The sequence below is a fragment of the Ammodytes marinus genome (assembly GCF_949987685.1).
Source record: "Ammodytes marinus genome assembly, chromosome: 21".
In the NCBI taxonomy this organism is placed as follows: Eukaryota; Metazoa; Chordata; class Actinopteri; order Uranoscopiformes; family Ammodytidae; genus Ammodytes; species Ammodytes marinus.
The window spans coordinates 16,986,403-17,013,770 of record NC_137225.1 but is presented as its reverse complement, the minus strand read 5'-3'; the positions used below and the strand labels follow the sequence as shown (position 1 = coordinate 17,013,770).

General features: G+C 43.8%; 1 protein-coding gene across 12 annotated transcripts in view; it reads left to right on the top strand.

Annotated features, from left to right (window-relative positions):
• kiaa1217 (KIAA1217 ortholog) overlaps positions 1 to 27,368 on the top strand; it is a 107,744-nt gene that overhangs the window by 46,784 nt on the left and 33,592 nt on the right. For 9 of the 12 annotated variants that reach the window (XM_080050376.1, XM_080050371.1, XM_080050374.1 and 6 more), the window contains exon 2: positions 14,879 to 15,165. In XM_080050376.1, the coding sequence (XP_079906502.1) occupies positions 14,879 to 15,165 (287 nt within the window). Of the gene's footprint in view, positions 1 to 12,820; positions 12,974 to 14,878; positions 15,166 to 17,190; positions 17,418 to 25,553; positions 25,691 to 27,368 lie in introns of those variants that run through there. The other 3 variants (XM_080050375.1, XM_080050367.1, XM_080050377.1) reach the window with 3 other exon arrangements.

Genomic DNA, 27,368 nt, shown 5'->3' with positions numbered 1-27,368 from the left:
CAGCACAACAATGCCCTGCTTCATTTCAGGCTCTCCAAGATTTCTGAGAGCGCTGGAGCCAATGGGCTGTGAGGCACATGCTAAAGCCATTAGGCGTTCGGATGACGGTGGTTAGCCACAGAGGCATCGCAAAACAACCAACCTCGCTTCGTACATAATGAAGCCGAGGGAAGGAATGGGGGCACTTTCGTGTTTGCACGTGCGACTGTGTTGAAATGTGGCATGTTCGTTGCCTGTCCAACCAGCAACAGGCCTCTCAAAAGGACGGACACGTCTTGTATGCCTCGTTCACATATTAAGATATCAATTCATATTACCTCGTGTTAAAGCCTTCCTGTGAATCTAGCCGGATGCTGCTCAGTTATCCGTTCAGGCAGACAGATCCCGGCCACGGTTGAAGAGGCCTTTTATTATTAGACTCAGACACATCCCATTTGGTCTCTCAGTCAAGCTCAGACAGTTTGATGGAGGAGTCTCGGTGAAGCCCGGAGAATGACTTAATTACAGCCACTATCTCAATCTGAATTCTCTGGTAGTGCATCCATAATGCATGTCTTACTTGGTATCAGCGTGCCCCAATTAGAGTCCACCAATAATCTTGACAGAACTACGATTTTCACCGCAACTTAAGGACTTTTTTATGTTGTATCTATAATCAATTGTATTGTTTTATACTCGGTTCTAATATGTGGAATAGACTTTAATCTCCAAAATTCTGAATTATGCCCTGCGAAATGCAATTTAACCTCCTGACCTACATGCACTGGAAAACCTACACATCCAGAAGGCACACAGCAACATTAGCATTAATTAGTGCTTCCGGCCACCTGACGCATGCTAGTCCAACATTCACTCTCTTTTAGCTCTGTCCACACACAACTCCTGAGGGATTTATCTGGCTCCTTGGCTGCTACGCGCTCCACCATGTTCACCATCTGGTCCCTTACATTGTCCGTCCACTGTTTGGTTCCGGACAAGAAGTGTTCTGTCTTTGGGGTTTGATCACAGCTGGCTAGAAACAGGGTTGATGAGGGGTAATGAGATGGTAAAATTGTCGGGCCGTTAAAAAAACAAAACAAAGGAGGTTAAAGATGCTTAGAGTGTTATCCGAAAAGATGAGGAGAACTGGAGGTGAGGTGGAAAGTTCTCTTTGGATTTGTCACTACAATTGACTCCTTTCACATTATTCATAGTCATGGTTCATACAACACATTGTAAACTATAAAAACTGCTCTGAGAAATATAAATACATTTTTAATTTACATTTAAATACTATATATATTGTACCAGCCACGGAACATACCTCTACAACATTTATTCTTGTGTACATTCTGCAAACCCACTGTGTTTCTAACATGATCTGTTCATGGCTGGCATGTGTCCTTTCTATAAATGACTTTGTCGATCCAGAGAACATTTGAATTTTTGCTTTATTCTATTATTTTGGCTCCATGATCAATCTCTCGTCTTTGCGTTTCCAACCAAAAGATTCCCTTTGGACTATGAACCAGTAAAGTTTCAATGGAGCAGCTGCATACTCCACACTTGATGACAGCACTTATTCTGAGTGTCAGTTCTAAGATTTCCTCTGATTCATTCATGTAGATGATGAAAAGGGGCATACAAGATCTCTTAAATTGTTCCTTTTTTCAAAGGGTCTGTGCTGCACTGCAGTTGTTGGTCTATGGGTTTGCGGCGTATACAATATCATTTTTCCGTGGGGGGAATACTGTGTGTTACACAGTGCGTCCGCAGTAAGCTGGATTCTGTGCTGCTTTGATCAGGGTAGAGTCCCCTCAATAATCCGCTTGAGCTCTGGATGTTTGCCCAGGACACGTATGTACACCACACTCACTCAAACACACACACACACACACACACACACACACACACACACACACACACACACACACACACACACATACAAAGTGTGATTAAAAAACAGATGTGAATGCCTAGCCAAGAAGATAATATGGTCTGAATAAATCAAAGGGGGTCAAACTGACATAACACTCGCATGTAGGACTACACATTTGTTGTGCTACTTTTTGTGAGTTCAAGGTTGCAGCTGTGGTGACAGTGGACAGATTAGCGCCTGCGCTCTTAGTCCAGAGTTGTTCAAACTACAAATGATGTCATGCCCATTGCCCACCTGGGTTTTCAATGTTTTACTCATACTTTGTCGGAAAAAAAACTAAAACTAAAAACGGACATGATCTCTGATCTATATTTTAATTACAGCCAAAGGACACAGAGAGGATTAGGAAATGACGATGATCTGCTTCTGTCATATCCTCTCATCTTTTGAGGAGCCATTTAAAAGCTCTTAATAGCTGTGGGCTTAACTGCAAATCTCTGTGTCCCACACTCGAGTGCTAATTAACAGTTGGGAATTGGGCTTTTTAAGGTGGATGTACTGTAGCTGATGAGTGGAAGAGGGGCGTAATGTAGAAAAGATGAATATGAAGAGAGAAGGAAAGAGAGGAAGGTCTGTGAAGAAAGAAGGGGTGCTATACTTGAGTGTTTGTCAAGGTCCTCCCTGCATTACATCACTGAGATGCTTCAGAACTGATGACATCGTCTGGGGGGTGGGCTGGCCCTGGGGATGATGTCATTAATAACCAATCAGAGAACTCGGGGGGCTGGTTCAGTCTGGCCAGCTCCTGAGGCTGAAAAAGTAGGATATCTGAAAATGTCTTTTTCTCCTCTCAAGTCACAGAGCCTTTGGATCTCGTGTGCATTTTCCTCCAGTTATTTTTGGACTTGCGTTCAAACAAATATATTTCAGACCTGCATGTTCTTGCCTATACCACGGAGCACAATGATAAGCGGGACTGACTCTCCAAAACAGGAGAGAGCCTTGTACATATAGCCCTAAGGGAATTAGCATTTAACAAACTTAATTGCACATGAAGGAACTGCTTTGTGCCTGTCCACATGAATAGAACAGTTTTCTTATTTAGCGTGTTTGGTACGGACCATGCAGTGCGAAGCATCCATGTCAAGACACGGACGGCGGCATGCCAGGGACATTTTAAATTCACTTTGACTGTTGTCTTAAAATACTGTGACAGTGGCCTATTGCACAGCTAAGATGCCAGCGCTAATACATGCATAATTCACTGTTCAAAATGTGCTTCTTATCACCTCAATGCAAAACCAGTGTCTTTTCATTTTCACTTTACTGTAAACAACTACCGGCTGCATCTGGAAACAAACAGCTGATACCGAGTTGTGAAAAAGATCCAAAAAAGTAAGTAAAGTTCTAGTAGGCTAGAATAAGTCTCTGGCACTGGCAGTTAGCATTGTACCCACTTAGAAACTCCTCCACAACCCATGACATGATCCCCGCCTGGCTGTACATTATTATAGTCCCACTGTGGTGAAGCTATTAAACTTTGCGGGCGCTTACTTTTTCTCCTCCTCCCTCCCACGGGAAAACTGCAACATTTCTGCTGCTGCAACAACACTAGTGTAAGGCATGTGTTGTTTCTTCTACCTCCCCTTGTGTCGGTCATCTGATTCATTCCACTAACTCTCCTTTTACAGTTCTCCAAAATATTTGCATATACACTATTGTTTTGTGTTTCAAGGTAAGTACAGTCCCACAGAGCACTGAGGGGAAGGAATGCACTTAGCCTGCATTGCAAGCGTTTATGCACGTTCATGCTTTCAAGGCGTTTGTTTTTCTCCCTCCCACTGAAAAGGTCTGGCCAAGCTTGTCCACATTCACAAACCTTCCAGCCCCATGTGCACAGTCCACAGAGTTTGGAGCTTGGCCGCAGTCCATCCACACTGACCCACACGTACACACATTACAGACAGCACACACACACACACACACACACACAGTCACACACACACACACACACACACACACACACACACACACACACACACACACACACACACACACACACAGCCGGTTTCAGAGATCAACACCGGCACAGAGGAGCTAGTGTTCCCAGGATTCACTGAGCGGCTTGCCCCCTCCATGGGGCCTATACACTTCCCTCCACCACCTGCAGCACTCACCTCTCCAAAGCAGGATGGAGCGACTCAGCCTCATCAGCTCTCTGACACACACACACACACACACACACACACAGATGTGAACTCTTAGCTTTATCCAATTGGAGAATAGAACGTAAACCCCCCTGTAGTTTTGAGGAGTGATACACCTTATCCTCAAGCCCGCTCCGTCATACTATGTTTTACTGTGTGAGAAATGCTGATTTTGGTAGCATTTGATTGAAGTAACACATTTCATTTTCATAGCACTCCTTCGTGTAATAAGCTTTAAGTTTAGGTTGGTTACGCTGTGCTAGCAAGCAGAGAAAAAGGGTGAGAGAGAGAGAGAGAGCGGAAGAGAGATGCGCAGTGCAGAGGGGAGCGTGAGGAACACATGATTGACTGACTGGCAAAGTCTGGGGCACTAAGCTGCTTATCACTGTGTGAAGAGAGTCAGTTGCAGCGCAATCACTTTTTAATAAACTTGTGAGAGAGCCGGTGCATTGCAAGACATATTCAAATGGAAGCCATGTGCAGGCTGAACGCATAGTTAACTCGCTGCACCAAATGGGACTAAAAAAGTTGCTTTCGTTGGCTTTGAGGACTTTGCTGTGATATTCTTTGTGCTTCTTCAACTACATCTGTCTTAGAATGTGTCTCCATGTAATTATCCCCAGAAAAGAAGAACAGGTGCTGTGTGGGAAATAAGCTATAGCGTTTATTTACTGTACTGCAGGTGTGCTTGTGCTTCTTGTGCCTGTGTGTGGTTTGTGTGTACATGTGTCTGTATGTGTGTACATGTGTTTGTTTGTGTAGTGCATTTCCGCTGCATGCATTTGTTGACACAGGAAAACTTTCCAGAACAGATAAGAGATAGCTTATCAACATGCACACACAGTTTGAGGGTGGCTGACTTTTTCTCACTTGATAAAGTTCCTGTTGCAGCACCGTAACTGGCGACATTCTGCAGGATGTTTTACAGTGAAACTCTGTTGGCAAACCTGATGTCCACAGTGAAATGATCATCAAATGGCCAGAGTTTAGCACGGCCAGGGTGGAGTCCTACGCAGCAACTGGCCTAAAGGCTCATGTCACACCAAAAGAATGAAAGAAAAGCCAGCTGCTAGGTTATTAGGGCCACCTAGCCTAAACGACTGATGTCGACATGAAGCCCTACAAGAATGTCCAGTTTTTCTTGAAACAGTTTTAGAGAGCTTAGGAGAGCTTTACTTTAAAATCTCCTCATGGATAGATGGCCATAGACAACGACTGTTTAGCATGGTTGTGTAGGATAAATAAACGGACAAGGTTTATAAAATATACACCTTAAAGAGCACCTATTATGCTTTTTCAACTTGTATGACCTATAAACGTTGTTATGATGATTTATAGTCATGTTTAACCATACTAAAGTGTCAAATAATGACTTACATGCATCTAGACGTATTCCCTGCTGACCGTTTGAGGTGGCTGTGCAGAGCGCTAAACACTAGGAACGCCGGTCGCGATTCACAATTTCCGGGATTTATCTACTTAGATCAATCCGGATTTTCCATGTATGGTAATGCTGCAACGTGCTCAGGCACGCTCCTGCCATGCCCCCACCTGCCTGTTAAAATCTGCCCACGCGCCGCTGAAAGTCTTCCGGAAGGTAACCAATCACAAAGGAGTGGGGTTGGCAGGAGGGGGCCGAGGGGGCGGAGAAGGACGAAGCCAAGTGTTGACAGAGAATGCTAAAACGCCCAGATGAGAGGAAGAGTTTCCCGAAAATCTACATAGTTTTTTGTGCTGTGATTCGTGTCTCTGCTGTGATTCGTTGCTCTATAGGAGTCATTAATGAGAAATTAAGACCAGAGAAGTAGTATAATAGGAGATCTTTAATATACTTTTTGTTCCTTTTTTTATATTAGTATGAAGGACATATTACAGAAGCAAAATGGTCAAAAATCTCAAAATTGACCAATGCTTGAAAAAAAAAAACAATGTCTTTGCCTGCCCTGTCTCGCCTTTAAAGCCAAACTGGGGGCTGTGTTTTTAGTGTGATTAAATGTACTGCAATGAAATATTTTCCAGCCTGGTGCACTCTTAATGCTTTCATCCAGGGGGAGAGTAGTTGAGGCCGGATCTCCTCAGGAGAGCCTGGTCCTCTGGGTGGGTTGCGGCACGGTCAACCCAGAGTGATTTTTGATTGAAAAAGAAAAAAAGTTTGTCTTATCAGGGGGATAGGAAGTAGCACATTGCTCCTCTGTGGCTCCTGGGTTTGACGTCCTTCTCTTCCTCCTTCCGAGCCACAGCTGTTCTCAGCATCTCTCCATTTCTCCATTCCCCCCCCCCCCCCTTCTCAGGACGCCACCGGCCTCACTGTTGGCCCAGAGATGGTTGTCACGGGAGACCAGCACACATCCGGGGGCCGGTGGCTAGGTTGACTTAAACCTACCCTAGCCGCGAGTTAATGAAGTGTACACACACTGCTGGAGGTTTTTACTGGCAAACACGTGTGCTCTCTCTGTTCACACACGCACACACACACACACACACACACACACACACACACACACACACACCTGCACAGAGAGATACACTAATAAACACGCCGGTTCATTAAGCAGCACTTAGTGTCTCAGTTAATAAATGACAGGGGACATATTCTAGCGCTTTTTCCATGTGGGCACACAGACACCGTCTCCTTATTTCCTCTGTCACACACTCACATCCTCACTCACTCACTCACTCACTCACTCACTCACTCACTCACTCACTCACTCACTCACTCACTCACTCACTCACTCACTCAGTCACTCTGTAATTTCCCTCCGGACCATTGCACAACTAACATGCCTGGTACCTATAGGCTACATGTTCAACAGCACCGCCTGGTGTGATGAAAATGCAGTGCACCTCCAAAAGTAGCAGCAACTTGTTTAGCAAAGAGGCAATGATTGGTTATTTGCTTTGGATTGATCCGCCGCTTATGTGTGTCAGAGAGGCGCAGCAGGCAGCACAGAGACACAGTGTTTGTGCCGATGAGCGGAGCCAGCCAATAAACAGAGCTGTTTGTTTGAGTTGTCCTCTGGCTCTCTGCCTTGGAGGGAAGAGTCTGAACTACCTGGCCTGCTGCTCCCTCAATACTCTCCTCTGCTTGTTTTCCTCGTTTGTCTTACAAGGGTGGGAGAGAGAAGACGGAGGGCAAAATGTGTGCGAATAGGGATTTAACTCAGGCTTTTAGCAGTATTACTTTAACGAGAGCAGTGGTACAGCCTCATTCAAAGGCTCTCTGCGTATTCCATAAAGACCCAGTTAGACTATATCGAACTCGCAGTCCACTCAGTGGGCAGGGTATTAACATTGTTTCACTTGAGTTAAGGATCTACAAGTCTCGCCCACTCAGGACAAGCAATCCCACTCGGAGGTAAAGCAGCGGTAAAAATCAATTTGCCACGCGTCATTGAGTCCGGCTACAAACAGTGAAGAGCCTCACTCCAATACACTTGGAGTCCCCTGCGTGATATAGGCCTAGTGTTATATATTTAACCCTTTTTTTTAGCAACGTTAAGCCGTGTAAACTCTATGCTGCTCCATAGCTGTTTTGATATCACATCCGCTCACCCCCAACCCACCACCACTGTTACTATTCCCAGCGCTGACACCCACACTCGCACCACCAGACCACATGTCTGTAATTCATATCTTTTGGACCACTGCCTGTCAGGTTGGCAGGCCACGGGTCTGTTTATAAGGCTTCACCAGAGCGGAAAAGCTGGACGGGACTGTGAATACTACTACTACACACACACACACACACACACACACACACACACACACACACACACCCACACACACTTGGGTTTTGTACTTATCCACTCATACACAAATGTATCTTAATTGAAAGGTGCAGCGCAATCAGTGTGTGTACAGCAGAGCTCTGGGCTGTCTGCAAGTGTGAGCTGAGACAGATGCTGCAGTGGTCTTATTTAACAGGGTGGGGACTGGTGTTCATTAACGTTGGTGCGCCAGCTGGGAGATGCCTCATTAGGTGAGAGATAGGAGTGTGTGTGTGTGTGTGTGTGTGTGTGTGTGTGTGTGTGTGTGTGTGTGTGTGTGTGTGTGTGTGTGTGTGTGTGTGTGTGTGTGTGTGTGTGTGTGTGTGTGCGTGTGCGTGTGCGTGTGCGTGTGCGTGTGCGTGTGCGTGTGCGTGTGCGTGTGCGTGTGCGTGTGCGTGTGCGTGTGCGTGTGCGTGCGCGTGTGCGTGTGTGTGCGTGTGGAAAATCCGGTTGCCAGATTACGTAGCAAAAGTTCAGGAGAACGATCTGGCATCAAAAAGCCTAGTGACTTTTTTGGAGCCAGTAATGAAGTTTCATTTGTCAGCTTCATATGTATAATTCATATGTGGTGCTTTATTTAACAGTATTCTATTCCTGAAGTAGGGGGACGGGACAGCTGCTTATTTTAATGGGGAAGAGAGCCATAGGGAAACAATGATATCAGTTGGCTGTAAACTGTTGTTTTACAGTATGACAATGTGCCAGTTTACCGAATAATAATAAGAAGAAATAGACAGCCCGGCTAAGGGCAGATGCTCAGCAATAAGCGAGCATTATGGACACAAACACACAGAGGGGAGAGGCTAAAAATAAAGAAAATAAAAAGGTTTCAAAAAAGCATACAAGAATTGGTGAAATATCTAAAAAAAAAACTCAATAACACCATATTGAACTCAATTGTCCATTTATTTCTGCGCCAAGAGAGCATGAAGAAGAAGTGGAGGTAATTGTCATAACAGCTGTAGTTATCCAGGAATCGTGACACACTGACCTGTATGAAACTCATATAGTCAACCTACCATATCAAAACAAAGCAGCACTGATCCACAGCCAATGGGGGGTAAGGACTTGGGGGGGTGGGGGGGGGCAAAGGTCAGCTCACTCACAATGGTCTCTCTGATTGGTGGATCTCATGTGTGGACAATTTTCTTTGGCAGCCAGCCTCGGGCCATACTAAAAGTGAAATACCTCCTATTTATGAAAGCCTTATATTTCCCCTCTTCTCTCTTTTTTTTGTAAGTAATCACTTTTGGTGCAAGCATGTTTTTCCCATTGTGTGCAAGAAAAAAGAAGTGTTGACAAGCCTGAAGAATGTAGTTCCTATGACTTGAGCATGTAGTCAGTGAAACAGATACTCAGATAGGAAGTCAAATATTTCCTCCATGTGAGATGTTAGTGCGTGTGGGTGTGTGTGTGTGTGTGTGTGTGTGTGTGTGTGTGTGTGTGTGTGTGTGTGTGTGTGTGTGAGAGTTTGGTGTGAAGAATGTGGCCGGGCTGCATTGCGGGGGGCATTGTATTCTGGTGTCAGTTACCTGTAGATAGAGCTTATCTGTCGGATCAGCAATCAAGTGACAAGTTGGTGTACAGGAATCAAATTTTCTCTGTGGTCTGTTGTGATGGGGTCACCTCCACAGACTCTCACACAAGCTGTTTACTGTAGCTTTGGAAAAAAACATGTTGTCAGCAATTATCCCTTTTCCTCAGCCATATCGGTCTACTTTGGGGTCTTTAAAATGTTACTCTATCACTTTATTACAATTTGCTCACCAAATTGTTTCAATGTTTTTAGAACATTGCCATTATAAAATAAGTCTACAGCCACACAGTCTTTGAGGCCGACATAATTGCTTTGACCTAAATGCTAAAATCAGCACACTAATGCTTACAAAGACAATGCTAATGTGCTGACATTAGCAGCGGGCAGATGGTTTTCAATGGTCACCATCTTGGTTTTAAAACGTGAGCCTGCTTACATTGCTGAAGTGAATATATGACTAAATGGGCCATTATAAAATCAGCCCAACTGGCAGCTTTTTACAAACGTTTTTTAAGCTTCAGTAATTGTATAAAAGGCTCTGAGATGAATGGTTACTGTCGCTTTAAGAGCAGTTGCTCCCTGTCTATAGTGTATAAGTTAAATTTCGTTTTCTGACAGTTAGTCCGAGAGAGTGATTGATGCGAGCGCATACCAGCAGGTGGCTCATCGTCCCTCTGTTACCTGCCTTATTGTTTAATTCTCCTGTATTGAGTTCATGAAAATAAAACTGGAAGACAATACAGAGGATTTAAATAAATACGGCTGAAAATAATATAGTCTAAAGAAAGCTACGTCTCATCATCATCATTCCTTGCACTCTGATCGGTGCACCATTCCTGGATGCTATTCATACCTACTGATCTAGCCCTCCTGCATTATCACTAAAACAGTAATAGTCCAGATAACTTTCAACATGGATATTATTGCAGCGTGTTCGTTCGCGGCTTGATTTATTCTAATCATATTTAAATAAGATCATTTTGGTACACTGAGCTAGGTTCCACATGAACGCATCGTCTCATTTCCTGACGATAACTTTTACATAATAAAAAGATACTGTCATATGCTGCTCAACATTGGACCTTTGCTCTCATGTGTGTATACACTGTGCATGGCTTCATAATAGTGCTATGTGAGCCCTGCTTTTATTGTGCACAACAGGGCTTTGTATCTAACTGCATAGTTATGGGGACAGTAATAGTAGGGGAGAGTGGGAGTGCGCTCAGGGGTACATTCCTCCATAAATAAGTGACAGGCAGAAAGCAAAGTGCAGACAGCAAGAGGCCCCCCGCTCCTCGCAAGACCTGGGTGTTCATAGGCAAGTGTTTAATGTCTTTCAACGGTGAAGGACCATCATTTACTCAACACAGGCAGCTGTGAAAAAGAAAGGGCGGAATTCTTGAACTGTCAGAGGCGAGACACATTTCACTTGCAGATCCCTTGTGACACTTTGCAAGAAGAAGGTGGTCATTTCTTTATTTAGCCCCGGAATGGTGACAGTGAAAGTGCAGGGAGGCAGGAATGTTATTGTTGGTTTGATTATGACTTTGGCTTGGCAAAGGCAGCAGACCTGTTGGTTAGGTGTAATGATTTGTGTGACACTAACTCCTAGTGCAAAAGACCATATATGACAAACCTTTTTGGATCAGATAATGTTATTTATTTAATATAAATGTTAAAGGAAGAGCAAAACAAAAACTGATTGCATATCAAAGTTGAGGTTTGCCCTGTGTCAAATGAGTTGTATTTCAGTCAATAAAGCATAACACATATATTTTCAAAGAACCTTTCTGTGGTTGTAGATATTTAAAGTTTTAAGATTCAGCGTTGTAGGTTAAGTAAGGCTTTAAGCGATCATACAAGGAGAAATCTATCAGAAAAAGGATGAAATATCATTCTAACTATGCTATAGCTCTTGCTCTCACCATCTGCTCATATAGACACCACTGCAGGCTACGTGCTCCAGCCTGTTTTTGGAGGGGTTGTGGTGTACAACTCTGGGATGCACAGGAAATCACTCATTTATGCCGAAGCAGATGAGGCAGCTTGTTGTAAAGTTTGTGCAAGAAGAAAAAGAAAACAACAAAACAACTCTTGGAATTGAGTGAACATCATAGAGAACGGTGTGAGGGAGTACTGGCATAGCATGAAGGTAACTCCATGTTTGATGATTAAATGACGTGACCCATCGTCTATTGGCCCCGCTAACTTTCTGCTTGCTTATTGTGGCTGAGCAGTAATGTGGAAGCAGACAGAAAGTGGGCTGAAACTGGACTTGTCTCCATATGTCAGCCGTCAGCTGTTGCATTGTGTTTGCTCATGCACTCGCCGCACCACTTTCAATTACATGGCCCACAGGCTATAGGCCATTGATCCCCTCACGTTCTTCTGGTAAGGTATGCCAATTTGCCCACTTCATATTGATCATTAAGATCGGGTCACTCACATACATCAGCAGCTGCAAAGAAATGATCACAGCCCACCATCCCCCATTCTCTGGCCTTAACTTAAACATACACATATGTGGGCCATAGACATGCACATGTTTGCCCAGTGTATGACGCTGCCGAGGAGTGTGTGCTGTCCGTCAGGCAAATGGGGACAGAGTTTTGCTTTTCATAGACTCCAGAGCAGAAGCTTAAACAAAGACTTGTTGTGTCTGCTAAGAGGGGTGGGGTGAGGGGTGAGGGGGGCGGGGGGGGGGGGGGACCTAATTGGAAACACCGCTGCCTGCAGGACTGGTGCTTGTCTTAATGTGTCGTCGTCGTGTTGATCAGATAACTCCATCACATATTAGCCGCCTGCCGTGCGCCCAGAGCAGTCTGGATGTGGCTCAGAAGAAGTGGGTTATATGACACATTTGGATGCACGCTGGCGTCTGGTGGGCGCCCCCTTTTGCGGGAACAGAGAGTGAAAGCAGAGACGCTTGCATACAAAGTCCTGATAAAGAACAGACTTTGTGTATATATATCTGTGTGTCTGTGTGTGTGTGTGTGTGTGTGTGTGTGTGTGTGTGTGTGTGTGTGTCTGTCTGTCTGTCTGTCTGTCTGTCTGTTTGTGTGTCAGACAGTGTGATTGACACCTGTTATTCTAAGGGTCCAGTTTTAGGTAGGAGAGAATGTGTTTCTCGTCAGCATCCTTTTTTCTTTACAACTCTACATACTTTCTCTCTTTCTTACAGACATTTATATTCAGCCTACGACCACTCCACAGTAGCAGAAAAGCCTTTAGCCGGAGGGTGAGTGGGGGCTAGGCTAGTCGCTCTCTGTGTCCTGGAATGCAGTTGACTTTCTAAATCCCCACCAGTCTATCCTGGGGCAGTGAGGGCAGGGCCTATCTCAAGCCCCCCTTTTTCCACGTGAGCCACGTCTGGAATCTCCAAGCAAGCAGTTAGTCAATTTCTACCCAGCCTCACTCTTTCACTGCCACTGTGTGTCTCTCTCTCTCTCTGTGTGGGTGTGTGTGTGTGCGTGTGTTTGTGTGTGTTGATCCTAAAGTCCAATGGAAGAGGAAATAGCAGATGAAGACAAAGATCGTTCACTTGGGGAAAGTAATGATGAGCGTTCTGACATGCCACCCGCAAATGACTCCAGAACCTTCGGAGGTTTGATTCTTTTCTGTGTCTGCTGTGTGTCATTTGGTTAGCAGTGAGTGGGGGCAACTGTGTTTGGGAGTTAAAAATAGGACTGGAAGTACATGAGACTACTGCTGCTATCAGCTTGAGCAGGGTGGGGGTTTGGTGTGATGGTGGAAAGGGCTTGACCGCCACTTCTTATTTATTTTTTTTAAAACTATGCCCGCTTTTTTGGTATGTTTTTGTTGTTTCTTTGTGTGTGTGTGTGTGTGTGTGTGTGTGTGTGTGTGTGTGTGTGTGTGTGTGTGTGTGTGTGTGTGTGTGTGTGTGTGTGTGTGTGTGTGTGTGTGTGTGTGTGTGTGTGTGTGTGTGTGTGTGTGTGTGTGTGTGTGTGTGTGTGTGTGTTTGTGTTTTTCCATACCCAATTGTTGCACTAGTTAAATCCAGGAAGGTAGTTCTGTCTCACACTTTGAGAGGCTCACACGAAAAAATCCTTTTCCATCCATGGCTCACAGCAAACTTTCAAAAGAAGCAAAAGGAAGGCCAGCCATATTAAAGCACCCACCAAATAGTGGCAAATCACTCGAAGCATCCTGGTTCAACCGTTGAAGAGCTGAACTCCATAAGAGGTCCTTTATTTTCCGCCATTACCCTCTCTGAAAGGTACTCGTTATGGCTCTACCTGTGCCTGTCTAGAAAACAAGGCAGCAGATCAGCTTGCGGTATTGCGTTTTATTTCCCCCTCTGTTTTCACACATGAGCGGGCATCTCTCTTTGGTTTGCTACCATCCAGAATTCTCTCCTTAATTTCCCCCTCTTCTCTTCTCTTCTCTTCTCTTCTCTTCTCTTCTCTTCTCTTCTCTTCTCTTCTCTTCTCTTCTCTTCTCTTCTCTTCTCTTCTCTTCTCTTCTCTTCTCTTCTCTTCTCTTCTCTTCTCTTCTCTTCTCTTCTCTTCTCTTCTCTTCGGATAATCTCACGGGATAGCTTTCCGATTGATGGATTCTAATTGTATTCCCCAGGTTTGATTTAAGACAAGATAACAAAGTGCAAAGAGGATGCTGGGTTTTCCCAGTCTGCCCTTAAAATCATATATCTCATCACGTTCTGTGTTGTTGTTGAAAGTTTTACCATGTGTGATAAAAAGGGTAAACATCTGCAAATTGCATAACAAATACTGCCCAGGCCACTGTAAAAAACACTGCATAGTTATGGAGGGGGGAAAAGAAAAAGAGTGTGCTTTCAATCAGAAACATGCTTAATGTCATGTCACTGTGGATATAATGCCGTGAGCAAACTATACACATCCATTGTGTTCAGTGGAGCACGTCATCCGAACTGGAAAAAAATACATTTCCTCCTAATATTTTTGGAATTAATTAATTTTGAAAAGCTGAGGTTGTATAAACAGATGCTCCGGATATCGTTGTCCAAGTTTCTCCATTTGGGCCTCCTTACATTAATGAATAGCCTTGGCTTTTTTCTTTTTTATAACAAAAAAGCAAAGATGCCAGTGCAGCTGTATTAGTTCAGTGTTTTCATCTCCAATATTTTGTCCGTCACGTTACATTGTGGATTTGATGCTGAATGGTAAAACAGCATGCATACATATCGAGCTTGGCTAAATGCACAACACAATGTTTATATCAGTGTTACTTCTGGAGAGAATATTAAAATAGTTTTGTATGTGAGGTCAGGTCGGTCAGTTTTCCATTATCTTCACTTTCTCACTTGCAGGATGTACTATCAAAAGAGATCTACATTTCTTCAATATGGTTGACTGTCTTGTATAGTTGACCTGGCGCTGACATGCTCTTGTCATGACCTGTGGGATGAACAACACACACACACACTCACGCACTAGTTGTTGATGTCAAAACATCGGCAGAGCACATGTTCTCCCCCTTGACCCTTTGTCCCCTCTGTCCCCCCTTTCAGAACAAACCAAAAGCAACCTGAAGGTGACGTCGCCAGCGGACGGCGAACACGTGAGCCGCAGACAGGCCTCGCCAAATGGGACGGCTCCTTCAAAAGGGGACGCCAAAGGCAGCCGCACAGTCCCACGAAGGCACACGTTAGGGGGGGCACGCGGCTCCCGAGAGATCCTCGCCATGCAGCCGCCAGACATGGACAAGAAGAGGGAGGCCTTCCTGGAGCATCTGAAGCAGAAATACCCCCATCACGCATCAGCCATCATGGGCCACCAGGAGAGGCTGAGAGAGCAGGTCAGTGGGTTGAGGCAGCTGAGGCTAGGGTGTGTGCAATGTTGTTATAATGTGTTAGGCTCACGTTGAGATTATCAGAATTGTATTTGAGACATTGCAGTACATTAATTATGAAGCTGCACTAAGTGGTATGAAAAAAGTGCCAAAACCACAGAGAATTAAAGTTGTTTTCAGGGGCTGAAAACTGGTACACCTTGTTCCCAGTAGGAGATCATTTTTAGACTTTAGGGTTTTTACCTCTAAGAAACCAAAATCTAAAAAATGTATGAGGCGCCCTTAGGTAGGGCGTCGTCGTCGTCCCGCCCCCCAGGCCGGGCCCAGCAGCAGACCCGGGTTCGATTCCCGCCCGCGGTCGTTCTCTGCATGTCACTCCCCTCTCTGCCCCATTTCACCTCTGTCTCTCTGCACTGTCAATAAAGCATAAAAATGCCAAAAAGATATCTTAAAAAAAAAAAAAAATCTATGCATTTGTACTGTCAATTGTATCATCTCCGGAAGCATCTATATTTGCCTTCACTTCATATTTGAGTTCAATGTAATCAAAATTGTAATTAAAATTCAACCTAAATTTGGTAACTTAAATAAGCTGCTACGCATATTCGTTAAGGGATACTTTGATATTTTGGTAAATGCTTATTTTTTTTCTTATTTTTTTTTCGATGAGATCATTACTATTCTCATGTATATACAGTATATGCTAAAGATGTAGCTGGAGCCAGCATAACAACAGCGGTAAAACAGAGGTGACAGAATACATTACATTACCATGTGAACAGTTAGGTTCTTATGCTGACATAATGACATGTGAACTTCTTAAGTACTCTTGGTCCACTCTTTATAGGCCGCAGGTATTTTAGTTTTTTCCTTTGAAGACTGAGGCGACGGAGCAAAAGCAAAACTATTTCCTCCTCCTTTTTTCTTGTTGTAGTTTTTGTGCCGCAGGTTGTATGTGAAGAGCCTCTACTATAAATCTGCCTGTCACATATTCCCTCCCACAGCTGCTGTGAAATAGTGAGTCTGTGTAGAAAAATACCTAAAACAGCTTGAATTGCCCTTACACTCTATGCAGCCTTAGTTTTTTGATCACCATAACTGGACTTCCTTATTGCATCAGACTTGTTTGTGTGTATTCAAAACTGCAGTGGTATAAAGGATACATTTGTGCGTTTTTTCGGGAGCTTTTTAAAGAAAATAAAGTTTCCTTGTGCGTGGGGGAGGGCGAGCGACACAGGGGGAGGGATTACATAGGTGGACATTTGGCTCACCTTTGCCATTGTCTGTTTGTTTGCTCCGGGTCACGGGAGACAAAAGGGAGGGGCAAGCTAGGCTTTGTGGCCAAAACAATCGAGTTAATGATGACACTGGCACTGAGCCACAGGGGAGCTCCAGGCCATGGTACGAGTACGAGCCAAGGCATTATTGTGCAAGAGGGATTTTTCTTGTGTGCTCTCTTCAGACGGCCGTACCCTCATGCAAAGTAAACTCCTATCCACTGCACTGATCGTGAACCCTGGCCATTTGCATAGGTAATATCAGTCAGCTGGGAAGACGATGTTACTGTATGTTGTGCTAAGAGAATCAACTTGGTAATAATGTGTGTGTAATTGTGTGTGTGTGTGTGTGTGTCTGCCTGTCCGTGTGTGTGTGTGTGTGCGTGTGTGTGTGTGTGTGTGTGTGTGTGTCTGCCTGTCCGTGTGTGTCCGTGTGTGTGCGTGTGCGTGTGTGCGTGTGTGTGTGTGTGTGTGTGTTTGTTTTTATGGGTGAATGTGTGCAAATGTATCGTCAACAGATTGTTTAGCTATGAAAGCCCTGTATGCCTATGCATGTGTTGTTATTGAACAGTAACACTGGGCTTAGTATAAGGAGGAAAGAGTTTGTTGTGAAATGTTAGGTAGGTAGTCAGACAGGTAAGTTCAGCTCCGGACCGGGGTGGAGTCAGAGTTGCCATAGAGACTGTGTGATGTCACCGCTGGCTGGAGGGGGCTCAGTTTACTTGTAGGTGCCTGCTAGAGCGAACTGGCTGGCTGTGAGAGAGCCGTGTGTGTATGCATGTGTGTGTGTGTGTGTGGAGTGCAAGAACGCCGCTCCTCCACTGAACAGGCGATGGATCTGAAGATCGTACGGAGGCACGGCTCTCTGTGCGCGAGATCTGCACAGGAATAAAAGAAAAAGAAAATAAATAACAACTTTTTATACGTGCACGGAATACACTTGTCGCATCGGCGCCTTCAGTCTCTGCGGAGGCGATACAGGTAGGTCGTGATCGAAAACATGTCTTGTTGTGTCGGTGCGTTTACAGCACATTCAAAAACAGTGTTCTGTGCCATTGTGAGTTTTAGCCTAGCCTACTACTACTGCCGCTAACGCACACAATGTTTACGCTGCAGCACGTCGTCAGGTGTTGCAAACTTTTTTAATAAGCGAATGCAGAACTTTGGGGGGGGGGGACGAAACATCGTACGAGAAGTCTGTCTGAGTGTAGCCTACTGAGTGCTCTTATGTTTAGTGAGGCGGGCGCCGTTGGTTAGTAAATCATCCATAATAGGCACATTCACCTGGCTTTATCTCCCCCACAATCTTAACGACATGGAAGGTATGTTGTGAACGGAAGTTATGGTTTATTTAGTAAAAAAAAAACATGATATCTTGATATGCATCTAAGATATTGATATTGATTGTATATGCATAACCAAAATCTATACAAAAAATAAGCTGTAGGCCTGTGGTTCGTGCAGCTGGTGATAATTCCTTGCTTTGCTGTTTGTTGCTACTGCAAGTTTTGTGCAATGCCATAAGGTTTGAATGAAGAATCAACATTTTCAACCAAATGTCTAAGCTTGGGTAATTTTTAAATTTTAAATTTTTTAAATATTTTCAAGGATCTAGACTGACTTCGACATTGGATAGGCTTTAGTGGATAGTGGATATTGGCATAGTTTAATTTCAGTAGAACTTAAAGGCTCCTGTTGAATGGCCATTATGTTTATGTTGCATCTTCACTGTCTCACTCCTGGCATTCACCAAATGCCAGATGTATCTATAAGGCCAACTCATGGTTATACATGCTGTTGTAGGATTATTGAATGCAGCTAGAAAGACAGTTTCCTTTGCTTGTGTGCAAACTATAGAAATCTCTGTTGAGGTTGATAGTGGGGTCATGAAGATAATTGAGTTTGAATATTGCTGTCCTTATTAGCAGGGTGTTATCTGATGCGCTTCCTTATTGGTATAGATTTGCATACGTTTTACTACAAATTGTGTTATTATGTAACACTTTGAAGTGCTTCCTAAAGCTGCTGAAATAACATGGGAGATATGATCTGTTCAATGCAGATAGTCAGTTTTTATAAGACTTGGCACTTTTGAAGGAGATTTTTGGAATGATTCCTCTCATATGTTATTCAGATGTTGAGAGTGAGATTGTAATTTATCATATGTCAAGGGGGGGGATACAAGATGCTGTCAGACAGAGCAGACTGGTTTGAGCATGACTTTTTTGGCAAATAAGCATAGTGCTGGTTAAACAAAGAAAAAAAAGAAAGATGATTGAAGGCCCAAATTTGTCATAATCTAATTTGGGATGTCATGAGGATTGTGATTGATCATAATTTTTGTTTCTGCTAAAATAAACAGCAGATCAATTCTAAATAGAAAGAAAACAAAAATGACAAGAAGTCTATTGAAGCGTTCCTCATCTGGTGTCCTGCCGAGGCACAATAATAACCTGTGCATATAATTAAATCTAAAATTCTGCTTTGATGGAAAAACAGCAAGAGAAAAAAAAAACTGCGTCACTCAACCGTCAAATGTGTGGGAAAATGTTTGACACAGACGTGACCGTACAGGAAAGGCAACATCACTGTCAACAGTGCATGCTTTGGGAGGTGAGAAACAATTGTCTGCGCAGAGGTTTTGAGTTACAAAGGGCCGATTTTGATCAAGGTCAAACAGAGGTAGGGAAGGGGAAGATGAGATCGCTTTGGTCTGAAAAAGTGTGCGACGAGTCGACGACCCCACTCCAGACTACGCCCACGCGGAAACACACACGCACACACACACACACACACACATGCACACACACACACGCACGTACGCACGGAACTTAATTCTTGTACAAGGTATCTCCTCAATTCCTCCTTTCCCGTCTCCTCCTGTGATCCTTAAACCCACAACAAAAGCGAGTGGTTTAATTTCCTCCTGGATCCCACCCAGGGGAGATGAGATAATATACCACTGGCTGGACCGCCACCCATCCTCTCAACTCTCTCTCTCTCTCTCTCCCTCTCTCCCTTTCTTTCTCTGTCTGCCCAGAGAACGAGCGCAAACTGACCCGCTTGACCGACCACCGATACACTTACACACCCACGCATGCACACCCAATTCCCCCTTCTTCCGCCAGTGTGTCAGTGTCTGTGTGTGATGAGCTGTGACTTGCTAGGCCAACGGTATTTTCTACAGAGTGGAGCAGCCATGTTAGGACAGTCAGCTAGCTGTGGGCAGCAGACAGACAGATAGAGAGACAGGTCTGTTATTCCCAAACAGTGCTAATCCATTGGCTGATGAGGGTACAGATCATAATGACCAGTGCTGTTTTTGACAGTTTGTGTACACTAGAGTAATGTTGCTGTAGCAGTGTACACTTCCCCACTGTGGGACTAATAAAGGATTATCTTCTCTTATCTTAAGTAGGCTGTGTTGCTAAAAAAAAAGGTGATGTCAGGTATTTGTATGTGCCAACCAGAATTGAAGGATATGGGAATTGAATTCAATTTTAGAGAAGGAAAAGGGTGGGACAGTTTTGTAATACATCAAATTACATTCTCTTGTGCAACATTTCAAAGACATTGGCATCATTATCGCTTTGTGTTCTGTGCTTCTGTGCCAGAGTTGTGGCTTGTGTTTGCTCCAGGCATTTAACTCCATGTGATTTGTCAATTTATTACTATTTGTTTGACACACATTAAGAACATGTATGCGTCACTGAGTTCCAAGAAGCCAAATCACTGTGCAACTTTTGACATTGAAAACACACCACTCGACGCACAAAACATGTCCTCCATCTGTTTTTAAAATGCTAACAGTATGTTTTTCTTTCCATTAGGAATAACATGAACTACTGCAGTTGACTGTCTTGTAAGCCATCATTTATTGGTTATTGTTGGCAACTTATCATGGCTGTATTTTCTAGTGTGTTATGTTATGACTCCCTACCCCTGTAAGTACCTAACTCCATTCATATCCAGATGTATGTTGTGTTCAAACAGGCAGATCCTCTTTTGATTTGTTTTCTCAGAGAGAGAGAGAGAGAGAGAGAGAGTCATGGTCAGCAGGAAAAAAAGTTTGCCAACAAGCAAAGGGAAAACAGCGTGTTTGTAGCTGATGTTATCAAAAATCTCCAAATGTTACTCGATGGTGTGGTGATGACCTTTATTCCCTTAATCCGTCAAACGTTTGCAACATGTTGGCCAAGTCGGAGCTTTATCGCAAAATAAATTGATGACGATGATAATACTTATACATAATATCCTTTTGTCCAAAGGTCTGAAACTTTCAATGGAAACGAAAAAACTAGGAGGAGTCCTGTTAAAGGAACACACAGGAAGAGAGCCCTTTTTAAAATCTGCAGATTAGTGATATTATTAAGCAATGGTAAAAATGCTGCATCTAGCAACACCATCATCAACAGTGGTTCACAATATCTGCACCGTCCCACCAATATCACGTTGAACAAGGCCCTGTGTGTCTACTGCTCGTTTGTCATTATAGACAGTGAATGTTCTGTAAATTCTCCCTCTGAGTCTTTTGGAGGCATTGCAACATTGGGCCGATCCCCCACATACTTCTCTCTGTGGGCTCCTGGCCCTGCTACACTCTTGCTCCTCAGAACCAAGGTCGACTAGATAATGCTGGCACCAAACAACTCCCTGCAAGAGATCTAAACCAAAGTGATCAGTGGGAAAAAAAAAGAATAGGGAGTGGAGAAGATAGTTCCTGTTTTTGAACTAAACTGCACAAAGAGCATTGTATTCCACTCCTGGCGCAGTATTCCTGCTATGGTTACGATAAGATCACCAGGGTTAACAGAGATAATCTGCTATAAGCACACACACGCAGGTTGAAACCAATGTTATATTCTTCACATAACACTTCTCATGTCATGTTGTTTTTATAGTGCACCTTGAGCCCAACTCACACAATCAGACACTGTGTGCAGCAGCAGGTCTGCGTTGAAACATCTGTTTTTAATCGCCGCCACCCCCTCCACTGACCATCAGGAGCTGGATGGCTTTTAATAGCTTCTGCCACCTCCGCATGAAGCAACACTGTGAGTGCTAACCTTAAGTAACACAAACAAGAAGCACAAGGTTAATGACGGCCATGCGTTGACCTGCCAGTTAACAGGGGTTATATTGTTTTTAGGGGTGCAGAGGAGGCACCCCCAACTGAGAGGACAAGCGGTCCATGGTTTGGCGCCAAGGCTGTGTCTAATCCCAAGTGTTGTGAGGGGTTGTGTGTGTGTGGGGGGGGGGGGGGGGGGGGGGGTGGGGTGGGGCTTAAGCCTCTCTGACAGAAGGCCCTGATGGACCTTCCTCTGATCACTGCTGATAATGAGTCAAGCCAGACAGAATTTTACACACTGTCTCGAGCACAATGCCATTGTGATAATCGGACCAGCTAATCAGGTCTGAGCTCTTTTCAGTGTACTATTCCACATCATAACAGAGCTGTCGCAGCGCAGGCTTGAGTCAACAAGAGCAGTCTTCATCTCCAATACTTGTCGCTCCTCCGGTTCAACGCTAATAGTATCCGCTTAAAAAAGCTTCTGAAAGATTGTCTTGACAGATTTGCAGAGAATGCAGGTGAAATGTCCTGGACCTCGTTAACCTGACGCCCTTACATTCCTTCTGCTACAATTCAGACCATTTGTCAATACAGCAGTCGCACCCTGAGGAGCTTCTCCTGAGGACCACTCCTTGGTCTAGCAAAACTACTAATATACAAAACTGCAGCAACAGAGACGGCAAACATTTTCACAAAGTCCATTTTAATATTTTTTTGTTAATTTCACATTTGAAGTACTCAAAACAGTAATGATAGTTGTTACAACAGTAGTTTCTAGTCGCTGTTGCCAATGCAGAGCTATGTGGCTGCACGTCAGCATAATGTATTTGAGAAACACACCTTAGCTTTAAACCTATTCATACCAGAGATGATTTATAGTAGGCCAACTAATAGGACACATTCAGCTCATTGTCGTTGACTGAACAGCAAAGGTCTCCGCCCTCACATGTCACATCTTTCCCAGATGTTGTCACCTGTTTGGTCATTACTTTGACTTTGTACTCTAAGAAAGCACTTGGCTGCAGGTGTCTTGGCATTTTTCATCTCTTGTTGGCACTGGTGTTCTGTTTTTTTTTTTGACAAGATGATGATGCCAGTCATCGAAATAGATTGACAAATGAATTGCCTCGAGGAGTAACTTAGCTAATTGAAATGATGTCATGTAGTCAACAGTCAGTCTGATGAAATGCACATGCTGTTGCGTGTTTGGGCCTGTCTTTAGCCATGGTAAGATAGATGCAATTTTTTATGAAAATTGGACCATAATTACAGGCACAATATTTTTGGATATATTATTATCAAATAGAGTTCAAGCTTTATGAGCACCAGAACCAAAAGTGGAGCATGCTGGAGGGATGTTTCACCTTGTTTTGTCTGTCTGTACCTTTTGCTTTGAAAGTCTTTGCATGCAGCCCGACATCTGGATATCCAACTTGGGCCAAAGGTTTAAACCTCACTTCAAAAGCCAGAGAGAGAGAGCAGAGTCAGAGAGAGAGAGAGAGAGAGAGAGAGAGAGAGAGAGAGAGAGCAGAGTCAGAGAGAGAGATAGAGAGAGAGGGAGAGAGCAGAATGAGAGAGGCACACCAAGATGATTTCACCACTGACACCACCAGCTCCAAGCATCTGGTTCATACCCCTTATATGTCGATGCTCATACCTTATGTTGATCTCCTGTGCTTTATTTCCAATCTGCCTTTTACAGTGAGGATAAAGGGGTGGAGTGTGGGCGTGGGACAGAGAAATGCATGGCAGCAACTTGGCTCAAAGTCAGAAAGACTTACTTTTAAAATACATTTTAAACTTTTTTTTCAAACAAGACGACATGGATGGTAGTGAACACCTGGAACATGAGTAACTATACAGTGCATGGGTAAAGTATATATTTCGGGCATCAGTAACTAATGCACTGGAGTAATAAATTAAAGACAGAATTTTATTTGACAGAAGTGGAGCATGTGCTGCAGTTTGTCAAAGCACCTCCACCTGAAGTTGACACCCGTAATCTACCTCAGCTTGCTATGGCTCATGTTTACCATATACAATGTATTCCCATGATATACAATGCAACTCAGAGCACACAGCTCACTGTGTTTAGTTTAGACAACTTTTAGGAAAACTTGATTGCATTTTTTTATTGACATTGCGAGCCGGAGTTTTACAACTTATCTCATATACCCTCGAGATGAGAGCTCAAGACTCTGTGTCTGTGTGTGTGAGCAGTGTTTTCAATTGTGTCTCTCTGAGGTCAAAAACTGGTCACTATAGGGTCAGTGGAAAATGCATTACAGCAAGTCATTGGGAGGAAAAATACAATGGACAGAGATGAAAATAAGCATGGCAGATAAGCAAAGAGAATAGTGGAGCAGAAACTATTTACAGTAATGTGCAATGGGTCATGTATTATCTTGGAAATGCAGAAACACTTCAGTTTATCACTGATTATCTGACCATTTTTCTACACACAAACAGCCACACAGAGAAAGTCTCCACTTGGAGTGCGGGTGTAATACATCTAAGGCTCAGTGTAGGAGCATACAGTATGTGTTCCTCTGTGACTTGTAAATTAGGCATAAACAGCAAAGCGATTATCAAGGCCACTTCCATAGAATGAGAAGGAGTCTTGACACTTGACATAATACAGTGATTTTGAAACCAGCCGAGACTTCCAAGTTATTGTTAGTGAATACAGCTGCAAACAAATTAATTTAGCTTCGGCACTACTTGGAACTCTGCCCCTTTGATCGCATTAGATTTGTATGTGAGTTTATATGTGTGCAACATGAAGTGGAGGATGCAGGACTCGGATTACTCTGGAGAGAAGAAAGCCCTCTTTGTCTTGGTGACCACAGACCTGGAGCCACACACACACACACACACACACACACATTCTCAGATATGCAGCCACAGAGGCCCAACTTTATTTTACCTCGGGAGAGACGCTCACTGGAGACGGACCAGGTTCGTGTGAGGACGTGTCAAATAAATGGCTTTGTCCACCGCGCCTCTATGGATGGGTGCTCCCTTTGTGTTTGACTATAGACTAGAGGGATCCTCTGTTTGTGTTAATCAAACTTTTATTGCATGATTCTGGGATGCTGTAAGTCTTTGGAGCTGTAAAATGTTGTGATCTTAAAGAGCAAGTCTGGACAGATCATGACTCTGCAGCCCCGTCAGCAAATAGTTTGCGTGTGTTTGTTTGCTAGGAGAGACAATGAGCGGGGAACGGGTAAGATGCTTAATGTGTGCACACTCGTATGTGCGTGCAAATCATTGTATACATGCACGACTAGTAAATCTGCCAGTCTTGGTCTAAGTCTGGACCTGTAAACTTATGTAACACATTGACTTGAATGCGTGGCATAAACCACAACACAGGTGCCAGGAAGACAGTGTGCACCTGGCAAAACAAATGGCAATCGTCGCCCAAACTGTTATGATATTAAAACTGGCTCAGAAAGCAAACCGGGGATATTTCAGCATGGTGACCAACCATGCATAATGTAAATGCATTGGTATTTGGAGTTGTGAGTGTGTGTCTTATCTTGTATGTGTCCTGTCCGTAGGAAGAGGGTATGCTGCTGACTGAGTATATCTTGCATAGGCTCCCAGGATCCCTGAGGGTAAAGCCTCAGGGCAGTGAGATGGAAGCTAAAAGATTGGATATGGGGATTAATGTTGGAGCTGCCAGTTAAGGATAAAATGTATTTCTTACCACACTATGGACACTTGATAGAGTTGTAAAGCCCTTCTGGAGATCAGATTTAGTTTTACTCTTAGGCTGCGAAACAGGACAGAATATTTGACAATCCTTCTATCTCTGTCTGTCTACCACAGTCTCTGTCTCACATAATTGTGGACGAATGCAATACACACACATACAAAACAATGACTTTTCCCCCTGCTGGCCGCCGGTTGTGGAGTGAGTGAGTGTGTGCTTGTGTGTATTGTGGCGTTGGATATACTGTAGTTGTGGGATGTGGGGAGGTGTGTGCATCGGATGAAGAGGCATCCGCTGTAGGGTAGAGCAGAAAGGGAAGGCAGCAGGACAGCACAGTCATACAGAGCAAGTGCTACAGGGCTGAAATAACAGTGGAGGAAGAGAGACACCGTTTCCCTAAGACCAGGGAGTTTCCAGTCTAACATGGAATCACTGCTGGAAGGAGAACGCTACTGGTGTAATATGGTAAATACTGCATTTATGTTTTGTTTTTTAAGGACAATTTAGAACATGTGGCTTTAAATCGTTTTAAGTTTGGATTAAATGTTGCTATTATATTTATATAATACATGAGTCAGAACCGGATAGAGACGGCGTTTTTCTACTCCACAAACTCCCATGTGCCGATATATCTGATGGTTCCACAAAGTTGACTTTTGTAACCTCGCTCATTCAGAGGAGGGCTTGATGTCTGCTGGTGATAACCGTGATGTATGCGTGAGTAGATGAAATCAATTGGACGGTGTGGCTGGTTTTGTTTGAAATGTCACAAGTGGCGGAAGAGATAGTCATCTTTCCTCCTCTATGCACCGGGTCAACAGCCACAGTATTGTGTGTCTGCTGCGATTACGCACTTCATTTGCTGTCTGAATGACAGATCTGTTTGATTTACATTTCACTTGCCAATGCAGTTTTATTAATGAGATGGCGTCAGTTCTGGTTATTGTTTTTTTCGGCATTGTCTTTTGATTGTAGACTTGGAAGATGAAGCGTCTTGGGCTCTTCCACTACTTCAGAACTGTGCTTCACCTTCATCACAGTCAGCCTTGACTGTGGATACTATAAAGTCACTGTCTTTTAACACACCAATTAACCAGCGAGCCCATCTCTGAAAGGTCATCTGGGGATTTGGATGAAGGGATTAGAGGAGGAATGCATCACAGGAGGGAGGGAGAGAGGGATGCTGAAGCAATGAATGGGAATGGATGACTAGGGGATTTCGGTATAATGTCATTAAGGCCAGGGGAGACAAAAGGATGGTGGTCTGTCCATAGACGGCATACGGCCTGAGCGCTGACTGGTAGATTGACGGGGGGCTTTATGCTTCAAAGTGGAGCAGAACTGCAGTGGCACTGACTTTTTCGACTCACGTGTTTTTCAATAAGCTCTTGCAGTGTTTGTGATCCTGCTTTTGAAACAATTTTATTCAAACGCTGTGACACACGTCAACTTTTTAAGACAATACTAAAAGGGAGGACAGCACGCTACTGATTTATTGTTTTTGCCTGAGGACACAAACACTGAAAGCATCTTAGTCAGATATGACACTAACCACATCAAATAGCCAGACTCGGTGCGCTAAGTGGAATTACGTGTCAGAGAAGAGACAAGTTTAAGTAAGGGGTTAACAGTCTGCACAGCCACTGTCTTCTGTTTTATGTGTTTCCAATACAGATTGGGCCAGGTAATTACAGTTAGCTTCATTTCCGCTCCCCAGAGCCGGGGCCAAATTAGCATCTTAAGTGGAAAACCGTGCTCACAAAACACTGGGGTTTGTGCTTAAAAGCCACAGAAGCTCCAACTTCCATGCTGGTGTTTACATTCTGGAATGGTAATATGAAACAAGTGAATGGAACTTGTTTTTCAAGTTACCTGTGTGTGTGTTTGCTCTGTTTGTGTAGGCTGAATAAAAGATGATGCGTGAATGCACGGCAGTGGTTGTCGTTGACGGTAAATACATCGACATAAAAGTTGTCTTTTGCCTCCCGGTTTGACTTGTGAAAGTTATAGTGAATGCAGCGATGGATTGAAATAATTTAAGATATGTCAAGACATTATTACCATGTTGTTTTTAAAGGTAAAAGCCAGCCTATGTTATAAAAAAGCTAGTATAACCCCAACTAGGTTGATTATAAAAGAAAGT